The 21,525-nt window shown below is 39.0% G+C and overlaps 1 protein-coding gene across 2 annotated transcripts in view; it reads right to left on the bottom strand.

Annotated features, from left to right (window-relative positions):
- TANGO6 (transport and golgi organization 6 homolog) overlaps positions 1-21,525 on the bottom strand; it is a 174,280-nt gene that overhangs the window by 71,879 nt on the left and 80,876 nt on the right. For both annotated transcript variants that reach the window (XM_043898918.1, XM_043898919.1), the window contains exon 15: positions 2,837-2,977. In XM_043898918.1, the coding sequence (XP_043754853.1) occupies positions 2,837-2,977 (141 nt within the window). The remainder of the gene's footprint in view (positions 1-2,836; positions 2,978-21,525) is intronic.

Below are 21,525 nucleotides of genomic sequence, written 5' to 3'. Positions count from 1 at the left end.
TCAGGATGCAGTATCGTGCAGTGGGTAAGAGACTGGGTCTAGAGTCAGACTGTCTGGGTTGAAATTTTGGATCCATCACTAATTAGCTGTGTAACATTAGGCAAGTTAGTAACCCTCTCTGAAGCTGTTTCCTGATGTGTAAAAAAAGGTAACTTCTATGAAATAACACCAACAATCAAGGCAACAACCACCAGTGGTTACTTAAAACCAACAGAGGGAAGGTTGATGGGGAAGTTTATTACGGATTTATCCTATGGGAAACATCACTGATCAATCTTCACATCACTAAAAGAGGACACCAGACATCATTACACCTCGAAATGTGAGACAACAGGAAACAGAAGGCACAACATAGTCTGTGATATATTCTTGCCCCTTAAAATCTGACCCAAATTTTACCCAAGAGCCTATATCTATCAACTTACTAGAAATATGGGGATTTAATTCCATTAAAATGAGATTCACAAGACAATCAAAATAAATTAATGCTGATAAAATGTCAGAAGAGTGCTTACCTCTGGGGCAGGTATAGACTAGGAAGGGAAAAAAGGAAACTTTATGGGTTATTAGAAGCTTCTCTGTATTGATCTGGGTGGTGGCAAATATGTAAAGAATAATAAAACCACACTATTAAAATCAGTGTGCTTTATATACCTTTTTATATGCATATAATACTTCAATTGTTTTAATGGAAAGTAAAAAAAAAAAAAAAAGCTCCAGCTGACTTTTCACCATTGTCTAGCAGTAGGAAGAAAAGCAGGGGTGGTTCGAGAATTGAAGCCAAGAGGAAGTGGTGGTGGACAGCACCTGGCTGCTACCTGTGGGTCTCATGCTCCCACGGAACTTCCCCCCTGCAAACAAGAGCTGGAGGGTGGGGACAGCACAAGGCTTGGACCACTGGGAAATCAGGGTACTTATTAAAGAAATCTTATAAAGGGGCTGTCACAAGGATTTCCACACCAATAGGAAAGTAAGGATATTGGCTACGTTGTAAAAACGGGTTTTAATTTCACTTAAAGGATAAGCCATCTCATCTATGCACCTGGACAAGTTGGTAAAGTGAATTAGAAAGTAGCAGTTAAAGCTAAGGCAATGTTTACGGCTGGGTACTTGTTGGAATAGACATCAGGATGATTAGAACTTTGAGCACTGATGGAATATGCTTTGAAATGCCAGAAGGCGGTTTTGGAAATTGTGCTAATTACAGGAACATGTAAGGAGGAACAAAACCTGTCTCCCACTCAACCTAGTCCTTCATCCCCACTTTCACTCTCACCACAGGAAGTGATCTGGACTGGCCCATGGAGACAAAGAACTGTGCATTTTCAGTGTTTATCTTCCCAATGGTAGAGGTCTACCAGAAGTTTCAGAGAAAAGATATGTTCTTCTGATGCCACCTATGTATCAGACACATTCTTCCTGAGATCGACAGTCACAATGTTACACACAAATGGAAGTCGGAAGTTGCATTTGATCCTGCAATACATTAAACTGAGTACTCACACCTACTGTGAGAGAATCATCGCTCATAATGGTTCACTTGCCTGGTATGTTTCAGACCCATATTTAAGACAGAGGCAAATATAGAAAGTTGGCCATTCTTCAGAGGAGAGAAAAAAATTATCTTTTTAATTTCACTCTCATGAGATTTCCCTTTCAGTTATGAAAGAATTTAAGTGTTTGGAGATCTAAGTTCTATCTTCTTTAGCCAGAAGGGTCACCCAGAAATTAGGAAAATTAATGGCTATATCCATAGACATGATACATGACTATGTGAAATCTTTTGAAATCCTTGGACGTACTGGTGAAGGAAGAACTCAATGAGATTTCGTGATACCAGAGGCAAAAAAGCTAGTTAGTTTTCCAAAATCTTCCCCTAGTGAGTGAAGAGTAAAATTTAACCCTTACAATAGGCATATGAGGTTAAGTATTATTAATATCTTTTTATATATCAGGACACTGAGGCATCACGAGGTCAAGAACCATTCCTATAATCAAAAGCCACTAGCAAGCAGCTTGGGATCTGATCCCAGGCAATGTGACTCTGGAGCCCACAGTCTTAATACTCTCAGCTCATGGTTGTGGTTTTGAGCAATTTCCTCTGAGTTGGCAGGTTCACTTCTTATCTTTTTTTTAGTATTTGTTTATTCGGCTGCACTGGGTCTTTGTTGCGGCATGCAGGATCTTTAGTTGCGGCATGTGAACTCTTAGTTGGGGAATGGAGGATCTAGTTCCCTGACCAGGAATGGAACCCAGGCCCTCTGCATTAGGAATGTGGAGTCTTAGCCATTGGAGCACCAGGGAAGGGCCAGCAGATTTAATTCTTAGCACTACTATTTACCAGCTGAATGAGTCTTGAACAAATTGCTGAAGTTCTTTGTGCCACAGTTTCCTCATCTATGAAATGGACCTAACAACAGCCTCTTTAGAGAATGTCTTGGGAAAATCAGATGAGATCATGAATGTAGATAACCAGGTACACAAGAGCCATTTAACCAGAGTTAGCACCCCTCCTTCTCTGTCTGACATTCCCCTTCTTTTCATGCTCACTGTTGCTCAGCAAGTGGGAAACCTCTCGTCCCAGCTCTGAGGAAAATCAGGCCCTGACATAGCTCAGGGGAGGAGACTAAGCAGTTGCAGGAGCACGCGCACTACTGGGCCAATCTCTCGGTGTGCACTGAACATTTGCTAAATCACTGAACATTAAATAGTTCATCCCAGCTCCCAGACTGTCCTCCCCTTACTAGCATAACAAGCCTCCAAGGTGCACAGACTTTGGTTCCACAGCCACAGCACTCCCTGAACCCATTTCAGAGGCTGGAACAAGAAAACTCACCCAATGCCCTGACGATTCGCATCAGGATTTCCCCCACTTTCATTCTGGTCTCCGGTGTGTGCCTGTCTTTACTGCTGTCATACTGAGCCAGCAGGCCAGGCAAGATTTTCTCAGGGTACACGTCTGAGAGGAGGGCAACCCCTAGGGTGAAAAATGGAAAGAAAGGATTCATTACTGTTTAGCACTGAAAGGAAAGTAAGCCCAGACAGCTTGTGATGGGATGAACACAGAGACATTTATTTTTATTTATTTATTTATTTATTTTTTCACAGAGACATTTAAATCCACCTCTGTAATTCCACCAGCAAGGGCTGCCCTTCATTTGGAATGACAACATTGGTAGTGGAAAGAACATGGGTCTTAAGAGTTCACACTCCTGGATTCTTCTGGTCTCAGCCCTATATGATCTTTAAGATCACATTCAGCACTGACATTCCATAACCTATGGATTCTAGACTCTGGAAGCTGAGGCTAGATGATTACATAACATAGCAAGGATTCACACAGCAGGGGAACAGACTCGATCAAATGCCCTGGAGGGAGTCTTTCAGGTCTGAGTCAGTGAGGTTCTAAGTCTAGTATCACTCCTGCCAATCCATCAGCCTGAAGCACAGCAGTGCTTCCTATCTTTGCTGCAGTTCTTTACCCTAGAATGAGTTTTCTCTGTAAAACTGACAATGATGAGAGCAATTTCCATAAGGAAATAAGGAATGCAAATTCTGGGCATGATGAGGAGTAGAGACCCAGCTGAGTTTCCTGATCAGGAGAGAAGAGTTTGCTCTGGATTCCTCCTTCCTGGTACTTGCCGACACCCTCTCTTCACACAGCACACCTAGACGTGGAATCTGCAGTAGAGGTAACACTATCTGGGCCCAGACCCACAGCAAGCAAACTTCACAAAGGCTGAGAGAAGAAGGGAGCTAAGACTAAGACAGGACCAGAAATAAAAACCCTAGTCTCAAAGCTATATAAACACAAATTCCATTACTTTGGGGTGAGGGAAGGTTTGGGGAGAGGTTACGTACTTCTAAAGAATAGTGAGGAAAAAGAAACATCTGCAGGTGTTCTATCACTGATGTCATCACAAAGCCTAGTACATATTACAGATCTGTAGCAACCGTAACTCCTATTTCATCAGAAGTTCCCAACTTAGCAATTCCATGGATCTGTCTCCTTTTAGGAATATAGTTATACCTTTATAATGAAAATCGGTGGGGAAAGGGGATTTGCTCTAAAAAACTTTGATCTGTATCTAGCTTCTCTGAATATATCTGTATCTAGCTTCTCTGTAATATACCAGAGTCCCTTCTTCTGTCATTTATGCCTAATTTTCTCTCACTAATCTTTAGCAGAGAAGTTATTTACTTCTGTGAGCATACCCTGCTGTACACTTCGAAACCAAGTGAACTGGGACATCCCTGGTAGTCTAGTGGTTAAGAATCTGCCTTCCAATGCAAGAGGTGCAGGTACGATCCCTAGTCAGGGAACTAAGATCCCACATGCCACAGAGCAACTAAGCCCACACACCACAACTAGAGAAGTTAGTGCACTGCAAGGAAGACCCAGTGCAGCCGAAATTAAAAAACGAAACAAAACCCAAGGGAGTTCTTGATTTTCTCTCTGTAGCAAACAGACTTTGGTTGCACACAGCATCTGTTCTCTCTTCTGGTAACGACACCTGTTGTTCCTTTAGGAAATATTCCTTCCCTATTCTCAGTCTACGTTGTTTGAGTGGGGCTAATGACCCACTTTCTCTCTCTTCATATGTGAACTAACTCATATCAAAGGTGCCTTAGGATAGTCCATCCCACCACAATGTCTGGTTCAGGAATGAGGAAAGAGACTCAATTCTAGAACCAATTTTGGAACTACTAGGGAAGATGAGCCCCTGGAGTTTGTGTGTTTGTGTGGATGGTTATTTTGGCTCTTTGTTTTCTTGTTTTTGCCTGTTGAAGTGATTAACCTGGAGCTCCCAGTGACCATCACTGGGAGAAAGTCTGCCCCACAATGGTGCCAATACAGAGGAGGGTCAAACCAAGAGCCAAAGGAGAAAAAGAGAACTGCATCATGCTTTGAGCCCCTGGATCCAATTATACTTCTACTCATTAGAACCTTAGGGTACATAAGCCAATAAATATCCTTTTACGTTTACACCAATTTGATTTTTTTTCACCCAAAGGAATACTAATATATCTTTCTTAAGATTAAAGAAACAATCCAGGTTAAAAAATAAAGTTTCCCATAATGCTAGACCTGTAGTTCTACCAGGGAGCTTTAATTCTTCCAATCTTTCATAAAAAGGTTGCCAACAGCACAGTACAGTTTCCTTGCTTCCCACAGTTCCAGGTTAGCGATTGTTTATCTTCCTGCTGGCCTGCTCCACTAAGGGTTGCCAAATGGCTCTCTGTTTGAATTTACCTTCTAGGATACAGTTGCTACCTATGAATTTATAAATCCCTAGAGAACATTGGTTCCTTCCTTACTCTTACACAAAGCAGTGAAGAGGAGCACATATGATGGTTAAGACTACAGAACAATTTTTTTTTTTAAAGATAAGATTTTTAAAATTTTGACAACTGAGGAAACCTGGCCTTAACCTTCCTATAACCCTTGGCCCCTCCTTTGTAATCTGAAAAATGGGGTAATTTCTGGGTCAGTCCAGGCTTTAAGGAAACATGACACATCAACCCCTTTGGCAATAAGGACCAAATGATTGTGTGAGAGATACCTGCTCCTGCTCTGATCACAGGAAAATGACTAGACATTTTGAGATGTGGTGGAACAGATAAGATACACAGAAGGCAAAGGTGAACCAGATCTGGCAAGAGTTCATAAAAATGTTCTGATCTGTGTTTGGAGGCAAAGCATAGGATAAGGCAAATTAACCAACTGAAAAAATATTACTGAAAGTAATTATGCAACAAAATAGAGACAGTCAATTTTGTAAGACAACTGTTTTTTCCCCCAAAGACTTTCATTACAAAGCCAGAACTGTATTCTGATCCAGTGTTGACTTCAAGATGATCCCTTAGCATACTGCTCAGTGATCTGCAGACCTTGGAAAGTCACAGTAGTTTAGGTCTCACTTTACACAAGGGTTTTACATTGTAGGAAAGATAGTCTAATCCCAACTATCTTTGCTGACTAACTCTCTCCTGGAAATCTGCTAAGTCATCCCCACTTTAAAACTAATCTGACTTACTCTCCTGAGTAGGTAACAACTTACCTCCCAAAATACCCACATCAACTTGGAAAACCACCTACTCACTTGAATTTCTGCTGAAAACTGTAAGAAACAGAAATGCCTGCATACAGTATGACTCTATTTACATAAAAATGTCCAAAATAGGCAAATCTGCAGACAGAAAGTAGATTTCGTGGTTGCTTAAGGCTGTGGGAGTTGGGTAAGAAATAGAGACTGACTGCTAATGATATGGAATTTCATTATGGAAAGATAAAAACATTCTAAAATTAATTACGGTGATGGTTACACACACTGTGAGTATAATAAAAAGCACTGAATTGTACACTTTAAATGAATTGTATGAAATATGAATTATATCTCAAAGACCTGTTATTTAAAAACTGTAAGATTCATAAAACTCAATAGCAAAAAAAAAAAATGACTAAAAAATGAGCAGATGATCTGAATAGGCATTCTTCTAATGAAGACAGACAGATGGCTAAGAGATATATGAAAAGATATTTAACATCACTAATCACCAGGGGAATATAAAACAAAACCACAATGAGATGCCATCTCACACCTGTCAGAAAGCTATTATCAAAAAGATAAGAAATAACAAGTGTTGGAGAAGATGTGGCAAAAATGGGATTCTCATGTACTATTGGTGGGGAGGTAAATTGGTATGATTACTATGGAAAACAGTATGGAGGTTCATGAAAAAATTAAAAATAGAGCTACCATAAGACCTAGCAATTCTACCACTAGGCCAATTCTACCACTGAAGAATATAAAAACACAAACTCAAAAAGATATGTGCATTCCTATGTTCATTACAACATTGTTTACAATAGCCAAGACACAGAAACAATCTAAATGTCCATCAATGGGTAAATGGACAAAGAACACACTGGTAAATAAATACAATGCAATGCTAATCATCCATAAAAAGGAAAACTCTTAAATTTTCAACATGGATGGACCTTGAGAGAACTATGTTAAGTAAAATAAATCAGACACAGAAAGATATTCAAGAAAATGAGAAGCTTTTAAAGAACTTTTATGGAATAAATTCTAAGATCCATTGTTAAGTGAAATGCAAGGTGCAAAACAATGCATATAAAAATTCAACAATTTGTGTACAAAGGGGAAATACTCATGAATAGTTCTGTACAGATACACAAGAAACCAATGATATTGGTTCTTTCTAGGGAGGGAAAAGGAGTAACTAGGGGATAGATAAAAGGGATTTTTTAACTCTGCATCTTTGTATTCTTTTTTAATTTTGAACCATGTAACATATCAAACATAAATAAATAAAATATAAGTTAAAAATCTGTGCTAAGGGGCAAGGTCTTTTAAGATGGAACAGCCTCTTTTAGAGGTGAAAATGCAAAAATAATTTTCAATCAGATGTAACAGAATGACCACAAGCATCTTCCCCTGAAATCTCTCTACAGTTAATAGCCAAGGAGTAAAAAAGGAATAAACTGATCAACAAGAAGGAAAAAAATATAGATATCAAAGGCTGAAGTATGGGTAAAGAGAACAAAAATGGGACAAAATAATGACATCCATTTGATAGAGCTGTTGGATCATTTGGGGAAAAACAGCAATTATCTGATAGAAAACTAAGCAAATACATAAGAAAGGACAACTGAACTAGGTGTAGCCACGAATAATATTCATAGAGTCAGCAGCAAACACTGTCCAGTGATTTAGCCAAAAACTGTGAAAGGGGAATGAAGAGAAGGAGGGCAGGCATGTGTGCACAGGCATGCATGTGCATGCGGATGTTAACCCTCCATCCAATCTACAGGAAATGAGTAGATAATGTGCAGAAATTTTAACAGCGAGATCTGTGAAAGCATTTTTCGTATAAATATACGAGAACAAACTACTTAAGGTAGGTGGAGGGGATGATTATCACTGAGGACTAACTGTGAGGCGTAAGCTGGGAAGGAGACAAGCTTCTTGATTCTTCACAAAGGATGTTCAAAGAAATTAACAGATACATATTAATTTTAAAAACTAGAAAAAAGGTAAAATGTATATTAACCTGGGAAGAAGCTCTAGTTTGAAAGAACAATGATAGTGAAGAGGTAAGGCACAGGAACTTTTCCTTCCAATTCCAAAAAGATAATCACCAGCCCGTGACTGTCCTCTCCTGCTGCAGCTCAAGGACACAAAGAGAAGAAAGATTGACCCTGGAGAGAAGGAGACTGCTACCCTCTAGCAGATACTTCAGTTGTTACATTAGAGACTGCTCATTATAATGGAAATGAACAATCATTTCAGCTCCAAGAAGCCAGGAAGCTGCACAAACTGGGGAAGTTGGTTATTAAATCAAGGAAGTATGGTGAACGCAACTGAAGAGCCAGGTTGTCTTTGTAATCAGAGTAAATGATAACGTCTAGCATGCCAACATAATGTTCAGTCTCTCTAAAGCTCCAAAGTTGTGCTGAGTATGGACAAGCCCCAACACATCTATAAAGATTTAAGGTGAGTGAGTGTTACTCAGGCCTGAGGAAAAAAGAAGGTTAGACTAATAAGTTGAAGATTTGTAAGAATGGCGGTACGGTACCTACAGTCTGCTTCTTTAAACCAAGATCTAAATAATATACTCAAACACTAAAATCAGGCAAATATATTTACTTACATTGTTCTCTAATTCTCATTTTGGAAGGAAAAAAGCTATAATCTATACTTAGTGACAGTTAACTGTACTTGCCAGAAGCCATTTGGATTATGAAATATTTACCTATCATAATAAATGAAAATGTTGTAGCAAAGGTAGTAAAAATTCTTGACGTTTAATGAGTGTTTTCAATATGTCAGGCATGGGCCTAAGCACTTTACATGCATTCATCTGTTTAATGCTTCCAACAATCCTTTGCAGTAGATGCTATTAATACTATCATTCCTAATTTTACTGAGGGAGAAGCTGAGGAACAGAAGGGTAAAAAATATGGTCCCAGATCCCAGAGCTGCCATGTGACAAGAGCATGACTGCAAACCTGCATCTGCTATCCCACCAAGAAAGCACCAGCTTTGCAAATCCTAACCCTAAAGACAGCAAATCCTACATTTTCAAGTGTTTCTCAGCCATAAGATTTACTTTCTATTAGACTCCAAGGTCAGAGGAAGGAGAGGCAGTCTGCACACTGCATCCTGTATGAACAGGCAGAATCCTCGTGGGTTCCAGCTGGGCTTCATAGGGACTGCTTTGTTCTTAATTGGTATATTTATTTATTTATATTTATCTTAATGTGGAAAAGGGAAGTAGCAATGTTAATGAAATTCACAAATGACTTTGACTTGAGATGCTGCTGACATTAGCGATGACAGAGGAGACCTACAGGGAAACTTGGATTTTAGTGAGTTTCTGTTTTTAATCATTGATTTTCAAATATCTCCATGTCACTTCTTTATGGGCTATTGCAATTCCCCTAAATCTCTTATTCTACTACCCACCCCCCAAATAAATAAAACCCAAGTCAGCACCAAAAAGCTTAGAATCTACCTTGTTAGGACTGCCTCTATCCATTACTTCTGGGAGATACAGAAGAGCTGAGAAAAGTGAGCCTTAAGAACACAATGATCAAGGGCTCTATTTTAAGTACAGAAATACAAACAAAGCTGCCCTAATACTGACTGAAGGCATAAGTGAGGAAGGAAGGAAGAGAAAACAGCAATTAGTGCTGCTCTGAGAGTAATCATTGCCCTGTGCATTCAGAGAAACTTGCATTTCAGCTGATCCTGGGTGAGAAAGAAGCAGGATGTTATTTATTGAGTTCTCTTTACAGTAGCTTTCAAACATTAACATTCTCTTTATGCCATCAAAAGAAACAATTGCTGATAATATGAAGAGAAGGCCTTCTGATTTTCCAGAAAACTGTCTGTAGTTATCTTTTAGCTGTATCTAGGTAAGAAACAGTCTTGGAAGACCCCCAAGCTAGGTGGTCCCAGTAGAGGGAGTACTACCTGAACTCCAGATTCATTTCTTTCTAAGTTTTCTGCTGACATTTCACCTCAAACTTAGGCAAAGAGAAGCTGCAGAATCAGCAAAGCTGACTGATGCGTCGGGTTCTCACTAGTTTTGAGAGAGTCGAAGCCTCCCAGGGAAGTGATCACCTGGCCTGAAGCTCTAACAAGACATGGCTGATCTTTCTCATGATCCAGTGTCTTAAGGCTCGAAGATCTGCTCTGTGCTTTGGATACCAAGCAGTGATAGAGGCAAGATAGAAACTCCAGAGTTCTCCCTTTTTTCCTTCAGTTGAAGGTAGCAGATATCCTGATAAGATGATTAGGTAAGTCTTTAGGTGCTCTGGGCCAAGACTGGCTTAGAAAAAGTGACTGTTGTGAAATCAGTAACCATGACATGTAGGATATAAATGGTAGTTTCATATGGAAACCAGGCAGCGCTGCTGTAAATCTGCCCTGATAAAATGCATATATAAACACCCTGCCTACAATCCTGGCAAGTGACCAGACCTCTAGTCAGGGCCCTCAGGTTTAAATCACTCTGCTAAGCAGGACATCTATAAACAGAGGAGAAAAGGAGAAGCCTTGAAAAACTATTTCCACAATCAAAAGAACGTTACTTTTTCCCCCTGATCATACATAAAAAATACATGGTCACTATAAAAGATTCAAATACTAGAGAAAAACATAAGAAAAAAGCCACACATGGATGTATGGGAGGATTGAGGATTAAGGCTATGGGGAACCAGTCTCTTTTTAGAGTAATGAAAATGTTCTAAGATGGATTGTGGTGATAGATGTGCAACTCCGAATACACTCAAAGCTATTACATTACACACCTAAAAAAAGCAAATGGTATGGTATGCGAATTATATCTCAATACAGCTGTCTTTAAAAAAAAAAACTTGAAACCTGAAATCAACATAAGCATTTTAATGCCCACTCATCCATACCTCACTCTCGTGAATAAATACACACATGCGTGCACACACACACACACACATATACACACACATTTTTTATAGTGAATAATTTTGCTTTATTTAACAGTCTTTTTTTTTTTCTGGGAAGATTGGCAGGGGGGGATGTTTATTCCCCGAGATGACTTGGCTTGCACACTAGGTCATTTGGAGTGGTCTAACAATAATAATGAAAACTTTAATAGCAATACTATTGTTTAGCATGGAGAAATAGTAAGGATTCTTTTCAATTTTACTTTCTTTAAAAAGAGGGGGAAAGGGGTCAATTAAAAAAATACAAATTGGTTACATAGGAGCATATAGAAGTAATCTACAGCTATGGCATAAATCCTAAAGCTTGGAAAACAGCTTTAGAATAAAGGCAATGGAAATCATTCTTTCACACGTTCACACATTAACAGAGTTCTACCATGTGCCAGGTACTAAGTGTTACAAATGTAATACGGCAGTGACTATCTGAGAGAGGCAAATCAGACAATGATTACAAGACAGTGTGGTTAGTACAGCATTTTGGGGTGTAATGAGAACACAGGGAGAGAAGAGTGAAAAAAGGGTTTAGGAAGGGGTGGGGCTTCCTGGAGAAGGGGACAAGTGAGCTATGAAAGCACAAGGCTCTTCAACTGGGTTTTTTAATCGAGAGCTGTCCCTGGGACCAAGAGCCATTTGCAAAATTATTCATCGATGGAAAACATTTCATAGACCTTTCCAGACAGAATTAGTATAAGCACGTAACTCCCATTTATATTCTTAGGGTAGACTTCCCCAAAGATAAAGAACTGGCTCCAAGGGTATAAAAACATTTTCAAAGCTGCATTCCTAAAATGTTCCAGTTACTTTTCCTACCAATAGAGTTCAAGGGTGCCCTAGTGAAATAGGCACCCTACAACTGGCCAGCACTGAATATTCTTCCCATCTTAAAAAAAATCTGTTTTTTGAAATGGTGTTAAAAATTGTATTTCATTATTATTTTAATCTACATTTCTTTGCCTATTAGAAAAGTTCCTTAAATCTTTATTCCCTGGGGAAGGGAATGGCAACCCACTCCAGTGTTCTTGCCTAGAGAATCCCAAGGACAGGGGAGCCTGAAATGCTACAGTCCATGGGGTCTCAAAGAGTGGGACACGATTGAGCAACTTCCACATTCCTCTACCATGAATTGCCTATTTTTTTAAATTATTTTTTTACTGAAGGATAATTGCTTTACAGAATTTTGTTGTTTTCTGTCAAACCTCAACATGAATCAGCCATAGGTATACATATATCTCCTCCCTTTTGAACCTCCCTCCCATCTCCCTCCCCATCCCACCCTTCTAGGTTGATACAGAGCCCCTGTTAGAGTTTCCTGAGCCATGCAGGAAATTCCCCGTGGCTATCTATTTTACATATGGTAATATAAGTTTCCATGTTACTCTTTCCATACATCTCACCCTCTCCTCCCCTCTCCATGTCCATAAGTCTATTCTCTATGTCTGTTTCTCCACTGCTGCCCTGTAAATAAATTCTCCAGTACCATTTTTCTAGATACTGTATATATGCATTAGAATACAATATTAATCTTTCTCTTTCTGACTTCACTCTATATAATAGGTTCTATGTTCATCTACCTCATTAGAACTGACACAAATGCATTCCTTTTTATGGCTGAGTAATATTCCACTATGTCTATGTACCACAACTTCTTTATCCATTCATCTGTTGACGGACATCTAGGTTGCTTCCATGTTCTAGCTATTGTAAATAGTGCTGCAATGACAATGGGATACATGCATCTTTTTCAATTTTGGTTTCCTCAGAGTATATGCCTGGGGGTGGGGTTGCTGGGTCACATGGTGGTTTTATTCCTAGTTTTCTAAGGAATCTCCATACTGTCTTCCATAGTGGCTGTATCAATTTACAGTCCCACCAACAGTGCAAAAGCATTCCTTTTTCTCCACACCCTCTCCAGCATTTACTATTTGTAGCTTTTTGATGATGGTCATTCTGACCAGTGTGAGGTGGTATCTCACTGTGGTTTTGATTTGCATTTCTCTAATAATGAGCAATGCTGAGCATCTTTTCATGTGTTTGTCAGCCATCTGTATGTCTTCCTTGGAGAAATATCTGTTTAGGTCTTTTCCCCACTTTTTGACTGGGTTGTTTGTTTTTCTAGTATTGAGTTGTATGAGCTGCTTGTATAATTGGGAAATTAATTCTTTGTCAGTTGTTTCATTGCCATTATTTTCTCCCATTCTGAAGGCTGTCTTTTCACCTTGCTTATAGTTTCCTTTGCTGTGCAAAAGCTTTTAAGTTTAATCAGGTCCCACTTGTTTACTTTTGTTTTTATTTCTGTTACTCTAGGAGGTGGGTCATAGATGATCTTGCTTTATGTCATTGAGTGTTCTGCCTATGTTTTCCTCTAAGAGTTTTATAGTTTCTGATCTTACCTTTAGGTCTCTATTCCATTTTGAGTTTATCTTTGGTATGGTGTTAGGAAGTGTTTAATTTCATTCTTTTACATGTAGCTGTCCAGTTTTCCAAGCACCATTTATTGAAGAGGCTGTCTTTGCCCCATTGTATATTCTTGCCTCCTTTGTCAAAAATAAGGTACCCATAGGTACATGGGTTTATTTCTGGGCTTTCAATCTTCTTCCATTGGTTTATGTTTCTGTTTTTGTGCCAGCACCACACTGTCTTGATGACCGTAGCTTTGTAGTATAATCTGAAGTCAGGAGGGTTGATTCCTCCAGCTCCATTCTTCTTTCTCAAGACTGCTTTGGCTATTCAGGGTCTTTTGTGTTTCCATATGAATTGTGAAATTTTTTGTTCTAGTTTTGTGAAAAATGCCATTGGTAATTTGATAGGGATTGCACTGAATCTCTAGATTGCGTTTGGTAGTATAATCATTTTCACAATAGTGATTCTTCCTACCCAGGAACATGGAATATCTCTCCATCTGTTTATATCGTCTTTGATTTCTTTCATTACTGTCTTCTAATTTTCTGTGTACAGCATCTTTGTCTCCTTAGGTAAGCTTATTCCTAGATACTGAATTTTTTTGGCTGCAATGGTGAATGGGATTGATTCCTTAATTTCTCTTTCTGAATTTTCATTGTTAGTATACAAAATTCAAGTGTTTCTGTGTATTGATTTTCTATCCTGCAACTTTGCTAAATTCACTAATTAGCTCTAGTAATTTTCTGATACTATCTTTAGGGGTTTCTATGTGCAGTATCATATCATCTGCAAACAATGAGAGCTTTACTTCTTTTCTGATCTGGATTTCTTTTATTTCTCTTTCTTCTCTGATTGCTGTAGCTAGGACTTCTAAAACTATGTTGAATAGTGGTGAAAGTGAACACCCTTGTCTTGTTCCTGATCTTAGGAGGAATGCTTTCAGTTTTTCACCACTGAGAATAATGTTTGCTGTAACCTCTCTTGGAGAATTTTGAGCATTACTTTACTAGCATGTGAGATGAGTAAATTTTTGAAGAGATTATAGTTGAAAATTTCCCCAGCATGGAAAAGGAAATAGTCAATGAAGTCCAAGAGGTACAAAGAGTCCCATACAGGGTAAACCCAAGGAGAAACATGCCAAAACACATACTAGTAAAGCTAACCAAGACTAACAAAGAAAGAATATTAAAAGCAGAAAGGGAGAAGCAACAAGTAACATACAAGGGAAACCCCATATGCTTAACAGCTGATCTTTCAGCAAAAACTCTGCAGGCCAGACGGGAATGGCAGGATATATTTAAAGTATTGAAAGGGAAAAATCTACAACCAAGAATACTGTACCCAGTAAGGATCTCATTCAAAATTGATGGAGAAATAAAAAGCTTTTCAGAAAGTTAAGAGAATTCAGTACCACCAAATCAGCTTTACAACAAATGTTAAAGGGACTTATATAGTCAAGAAACACAAGAGAAGAGAAGAGATCTACAAAATCAACCCCAAATAATTAAGAAAATGGCAACAGGAACATATATATCAATAATTACTTTAAATGTAAATGGACTAAATGCTCCAACCAAAAGACACAGACTGGCTGAATGGATACAAAAACAAGACCCAAATACATGCTATCTACAAGAAACCCACTTCAGACCTCAAGACACATACAGACTGAATGCAAGAGGATGGAAAAATAAATTCCATGCAAATGGGAGGCAAAAGAAAGCTGGAGGAGCAATCCTCATATCAGACAAAATAGACCTTAAAATAAAGAAGATTACAAGAGATAAGGAAGGACACTACATAATGATCAAGGGATCAATCCAAGAGAAAGGCATAACAGCTGTAAATATCTATGCACCCAAAGTAGGAGCAACTCAGTACATAAGGCAAACACAAACAAACATAAAAGGAGAAATTGACAGTAACACAATAGTAGTCGGAGACTTTAACACCCCACTCACACCAATGAACAGATCATCAAAACAGAAAATTAATAAGGAAACACAAGTCTTAAATGATACATTAGATGAGATGGATCTCATTGATATCTTCAGGACATTCCATCCAAATGCAGAAGAATACACCTTCTTCTTAAGTGCACGTGGAACATTCTCCAGGATAGACTACATCTTGGGTCACAAATCAAACCTCAGTAAATTTAAGAAAATTGAAATCGTATCAACCATCTTCTCCAACCACAATGCTATGACACTAGATATCAATTACAAGAAAAAAACTGTAAGAAACACAAACACATGGAGATTAAACAACATGTTTCTAAATAACCAACAGGTTACTGAAGAAATCAAAAGGGAAATCAAAAGATTTCTAGAAACAAATGACAATGAAAACACAACAACTCAAAACCTATGGGGTACAGCAAAAGCAGTTCTAAGAGAGAAGTTTATAGCAATACAATTCTACCTCAAGAAACAAGAAAAACATCGAACAGACAACCTAACTTTACACCTAAAACAACTGGAAAAAGAAGAACAAAAAACCCCAAAATTAGCAAAACGAAAGAAATCATAAAGATCTGAGCAGAAATACATGAAAAAGAAATGAAAGAAACAACAGTAAAGATTAGTAAAACTAAAAGCTGGTTCTTTGAGAAGATAAACAAAATTGACAATCCTTTAGCCAGACTCATCAAGAAAAAAAGAGAATCAAATCAACAAAATTAGAAATGAAAAAGGAGAGGTTACAACAAATGCAGAAATACAAAGGATTATGACAGACTATTATAAGCAACTATATGGCAATAAAATGGATAACCTGGAAGAAATGACAGATTCTTAGACAAGTTCAACCTTCCAAGATTGAACCAAGAAGAAACAGAAATTATGAACAACCCAATTACAAGCACTGAAACTGAAGCTGTGATAAAAAAAACTCCCCAAAAAACAAAAACCCAGGCCCAGATGGCTTCACAGGAGAGTTCTATCAAACATTTAGAGAAGAGCTAATGCCTATCCTTTTAAAACTTTTTCAAAGAACTGCAGAGGAGAGAACACTTCCAAACTCATTCTATGAGGCCACCATCACCCTGATACCAAAAACAGAGACAACACAAAAAAAGAAAACTATAGGCCAATATCACTGATGAACATAGATGCAAAAATCCTCAACAAAACTTTAGCAAACAGAGTTCAGCAACACATCTAAAAGCTCATACACCATGATCAAGTTGGGTTTATTCCAGGAATGCAAGGATTCTTCAATATATGCAAATGAATCAATGTGATACGCCATATTAACAAAGTGAAACATAAAAACCATATGATAATCTCAATAGATGCAGAAAAAGCCTTTGACAAAATTTAGCACCCATTTATGATTAAAACTTTTCAAAAAATGGGCATAGAAGGAACCTACCTCAACATAGTAAAGGCCATACACGATAAGCCTATAGCAAACATTACTCTCAATGGTGAAAAACTGAAAGCATTTGAAAGCATTCTCTCTTAAGATCAGGAACAAAACAAGGGCGTCCACTTTCACCACTATTACTCAACATAGTTTTAGAAGTCCTAGCTACAGCAATCAGAGAAGAAAAAGAAATAAAAGGAATCCAGATTGGAAAAGAAGAAGTAAGGCTCTCACTGTTTGCAGACGACATGATACTGTACATAGAAACCCCTAAAGACATTATCAGAAAATTACTAGAGCTAATCAGTGAATTTGCTTTTGAACTGTGGTGTTGGAGAAGACTCTTGAGAGTCCCTTGGATTGCAAGGAGATCAAACCAGTCAATCCTAAAAGAAATCAGTCCTGAATATTCATTGGAAGGACTGATGTTGAAGCTCAAACTCCCAATACTTTGGCCACCCGATGCGAAGAACTGACTCCTTGGAAAAGACCCTGATGCTGGGAAAGATTGAAGGCAGGAGGAGAAGGGGATTACAGAGGTTGAGATGGCTGAATGGCATCACTGACTTCACAGACATGGGTTTGAGCAAGCTCCGGGAGCTGGAGATGGACAGGGAAGCCTGGTGTGCTGCAGTCCATGGGGTTGAAAAGAGTTGGACAGGACAGAGCGACTGAACTGAGCTGAACTGAAGTCCAACATCCAAAGTCTTCTGGGACATTGTTTCCTTGTGCTTGGCTATTTTGTGACTATGTTATAATTATTATATGTAACTAAATATACAATAATTATCTTAAGAGAAGGAATGGGTAGTTATTGCTTAATGGTTAAGAGTTTCTGGGTGGGCTGTTGAAAAAGTTTTGGAAATAGAAGTGACACAACATTATAGATATATTTAATGCCACTAAATTGTACATTTAAAGATGGTTAGAATAGAAAATTTTATAATAAATTTACCATAATAAAATTTTTAATCATTAAAAATTTAAAAAATATTATGAGGATTCTTTCGGGTCTAGGGTGACAGTCCCTTCTACAGAGATATGCTTTTTTGTAAGACATCCACAGACACCATGAGTATATAAATATTTAAAACTCTAATTCCCAGTTTGAACTTTCCAGAATCCCAGTAATACAAATATGCAAGAGAGGTGGACCACTCTGGGATTACACTCTCTCCAGTGACAAGACAATGCCCTTTCCAGTCCCTGGGGATAAGATGAAGGAATACCATTTTCACTTTTTATTCACCTGAAAGTGTATTCCTTTGGGATCTAAGCTTAACGCTAGAGGTCTTCAATTAGACTCCCCATTTCAACTTGGGACTAGGGCTACTCTTGTGGCTCAGACGGTAAAGCGTCTGCCTACACTGTGGGAGACCGGGGTTCGATCCCTGGGTCGGGAAGATCCTCTGGAGAAGGAAATGGCAACCCACTGCAGTACTGTTGCCTGGAAAATCCCATGGATGGAGGAGCCTGATAGGCTACAGTCCATGGGGTCGCAAAGAGTCGAACACGGCTGAACGACTTCACTACACTTCACTTCAAGTTGGGACTAGCCAGGCTATCACTTCTACAGGTCTGACCTTCAAGAGCAGGAAACTAAAACTTAATTTCAGCAAATTTCCTGAGGGCAAATGCAGGTTCTTAAGCTCCATTTACCTTTTATGATCTGGTTTTCTCTTAAGAACCCACTCCAGTATTCGGGCCTGGAGGATTCCATGGACTGTAGAGTCCATGGGGCTGCAAAGAGTCGGACATGACTGAGCCACTTTCACTTTCTCTTCAGATGTTGGCTCGGTAATTTGCTATTTTCTTGTTAGCTCTTTTACGCTTTTAAAGTGTCTTAAATATGTTAACCTGCATAAAATTGTTTCAGTTGAGGTATCTCATTGTGGGACATCATCGACTCAGTAGACATAAGTTTGAGCAAACTCCAGAAGATAGTGAAGGACAGAGAAGCCTGGCGCACTGCAGTTCATGGGGTCTCAGAGTTGGACATGACTGAGCAACTAAACAACAATATCTCATCATTGGCTTCCCTGGTGGTTCATTGGTAAAGAATCTATCTGCTAATGCAGAAGACACAAGAGATGTGAGTTTGACCCCTGGGTCAGGAAGATCCCCTAGAGGAGGAAATGGCAACCCGCTCCAGTCTTCTTGCCTAGAAAATTCTTTAGATAGAAGCCTGGTGGGCTACACTACAGGAGGTCACAAAGAGTCTGAGCACATATTGAGCATACATCTCACCATTATTGGAAATGGAAGAGAGAAATGTATTTTCTTCTAGATTCTTGTCTAGTTGAATAGAAGGTTTAATGTTTTAACACACCTGACAAACATGGTACATATTGAGGTTTCTTTGTTGTTAGTAATAGTTAGCATGTAAGATTTTCCACTTATCAAATCTGTCATCCTAAACAAGTGATAGTGCCTTTCCTTTACACTGCTGTCTCACTGAGCTTAACCTGGAGCTATTTTCACATTTTTCACACACAATTTTTGACCCACTCAACAACCTAACAAGTGTCACATACAAAAACGTCTAATACGAACTGATGAAAGACCAAACACGTGGTGCCACCAGAGAATCATATTTAAGAGCAGAGCAGGGTGGCTCTATGAGCTATAGTTTTCCTTTTATGTCCTTGTTATGAATAGCATCTAGATAGACATATCTGGACAAAATTTTGCTTCTATTTTAACCATTTGGTCGCTCAACTGCAAGACAAGAAATAATGGATAGATTCAATTTTATCTAATTAGTATTCCTCGACTTAGTAATTCTGAAAACTGAATCACTTTGCAACCTAAATATAGAAAAGTTATTATTATGGTCTGGTTCCTAAGCAACCATTTCATTAAGAAAAGCTCCACTTGGGAAAAACATCTGTTTGTCAGTAAGGTTTCTGCTGTTATCATATAATTTCACAGTGAAAAAGCCATGGTCACCCTGTGCCTTAGTAATCCCTAGTTGTGAAAAGGTCAACAGAGGGTACTACAACAGAGAGCCATCTGTTTCAATCTGGGATAGTCCCTGAAACTTGTTACCAGCTTTCCTAAACAGCCACATAATTTAAAGGCCACTATCTTCTGGTTATAAAAGCAATAAATGTTCATGCTAGAGAACATGAAACCGCTAAGAAAAAAGGCACAAAGAAAATAAAAGTCATTTGAGCTTTTGATGCCTTCATATTAGATCTCACTTGAAAAGTGTATTCTGCTGCTATAAAAAAAAAAATTGAAAACCACTGACCTAAAATAACTCCATATGTTTCTGCCTTTGTCGTCTGCAACGAGAGTATTTTTTGTAATGGTTAGGGGCTGTGTGTTGGACAACTGCACTGAGAGATGTCTACAGACAGTCAAACATTCAGTGACAATCTCTAACGGGGTGAGAAGGTGATGAAAGGTATGTGTCACATGACTTATCACATGTGACATGGATTGTAAAACTTCCTTGTCAGGTCACGTAGACGGCCCAGGACAGTGATTTTTCTAATCTTTTGTTGTTGTTTTTAAAGCAGCAGAATCCTGTTTTCCCCTGATGTTTTTCAGAGGAGGCTCAATGAAAGAGAGAAAAAGAAAAGAGCCTATCCAGCCCACCCCTTCTTCACTGACCTTTGGGGTCCTTCCAGGCCGCAGGCTCCTCCCAGGTACAGTACAGTACAATACTTCATCGTGCCCTCGGTCTGGGTCACTGGTCCCTCCCTTCTTCACTAGGCACCAGATCGCACCTTAAGGGTCACTTCCTCCTACCCCTTTCTGTCAGGTAAAATGTCCCTAACACAGGCTCTAGTATCACTGTCTACCTTCCTTCCCAGCATCTGTCAAAGCCACATTTCACATCTGTGTGACTTTTTTAACTTTTAAAGACTTTTTTTTTTTTTTTTGATGTGAACCATTTTTAAAGTCTTTACTGAATTTGTTACAATACTGCTTCTGTTTTATGTTTTGGTTTTTTGGCCCCGAGGCATGTGGGATCTTAGCTCCCCAAACAAGGATCAAACTCACACCCCATGCATTAAAAGGTGAAGTCTCAACCACTGGACTGCAAGGAAGTCCCATTTGTGTGACTTTTGATTAGCACTTGTCCCCTCCACCTCCTCCCTGCCTCAAACTATATATATTCCATGAAGGCAGGGCATGACTGTTTTTCCTCAGCAGTATACTGAGTGCAGCACCCTTACACAGAGTAGGTGGTCAATGAATATTTGTTGAGTGAATGACCATTTAAAACTATTAAGGAAAAAACCAACAGCCAAAGATATTTTACAGTCTTTCTGTCACTGTCTAAAGTCAGGTTATCAATAATGGAAAACAGATGTTGAACATAAAATAGAAAAGTGCTTCAGAGGGGCTTCCCTGGTGGCTCAGTGGTAGAGAATCTGCCTGCAACCAAGCTTGTGCGCCACAACCACTGAGCCCACGTGCAGCAACGACTGAAGCCGAGCGCCCCTGAACCCGTGCTCTGCAACGAGAGGGTAGTTCCTGCTTGCCACAGCTAGAGAAAAGTCCTCACAGCAACAAAGACCCAGCACAGGCAAAATTAAATTTAAGAAACAGAAAAGAAAAAGAAGTGCTTCAGAAACTGTCTTCTCCTAAGAAAGAAAACTTTAGCAATCGTGATTTGGCAGGTGGACGGAAGGATGACCTAATTAGGTCTTAGGTAGTGCAGAGTCTGTGATCTGCATTCCCTGAGGCTCAGTTCATTCCCTATCTTCCAGCCTCCTCGGGGACAG

The sequence above is a fragment of the Cervus elaphus genome, chromosome 4, assembly GCF_910594005.1.
Source record: "Cervus elaphus chromosome 4, mCerEla1.1, whole genome shotgun sequence".
Taxonomy (NCBI): domain Eukaryota; kingdom Metazoa; phylum Chordata; class Mammalia; order Artiodactyla; family Cervidae; genus Cervus; species Cervus elaphus.
The sequence above is the reverse complement of the archived record's forward strand: the minus strand, read 5'-3'. Positions and strand labels throughout refer to the sequence as shown.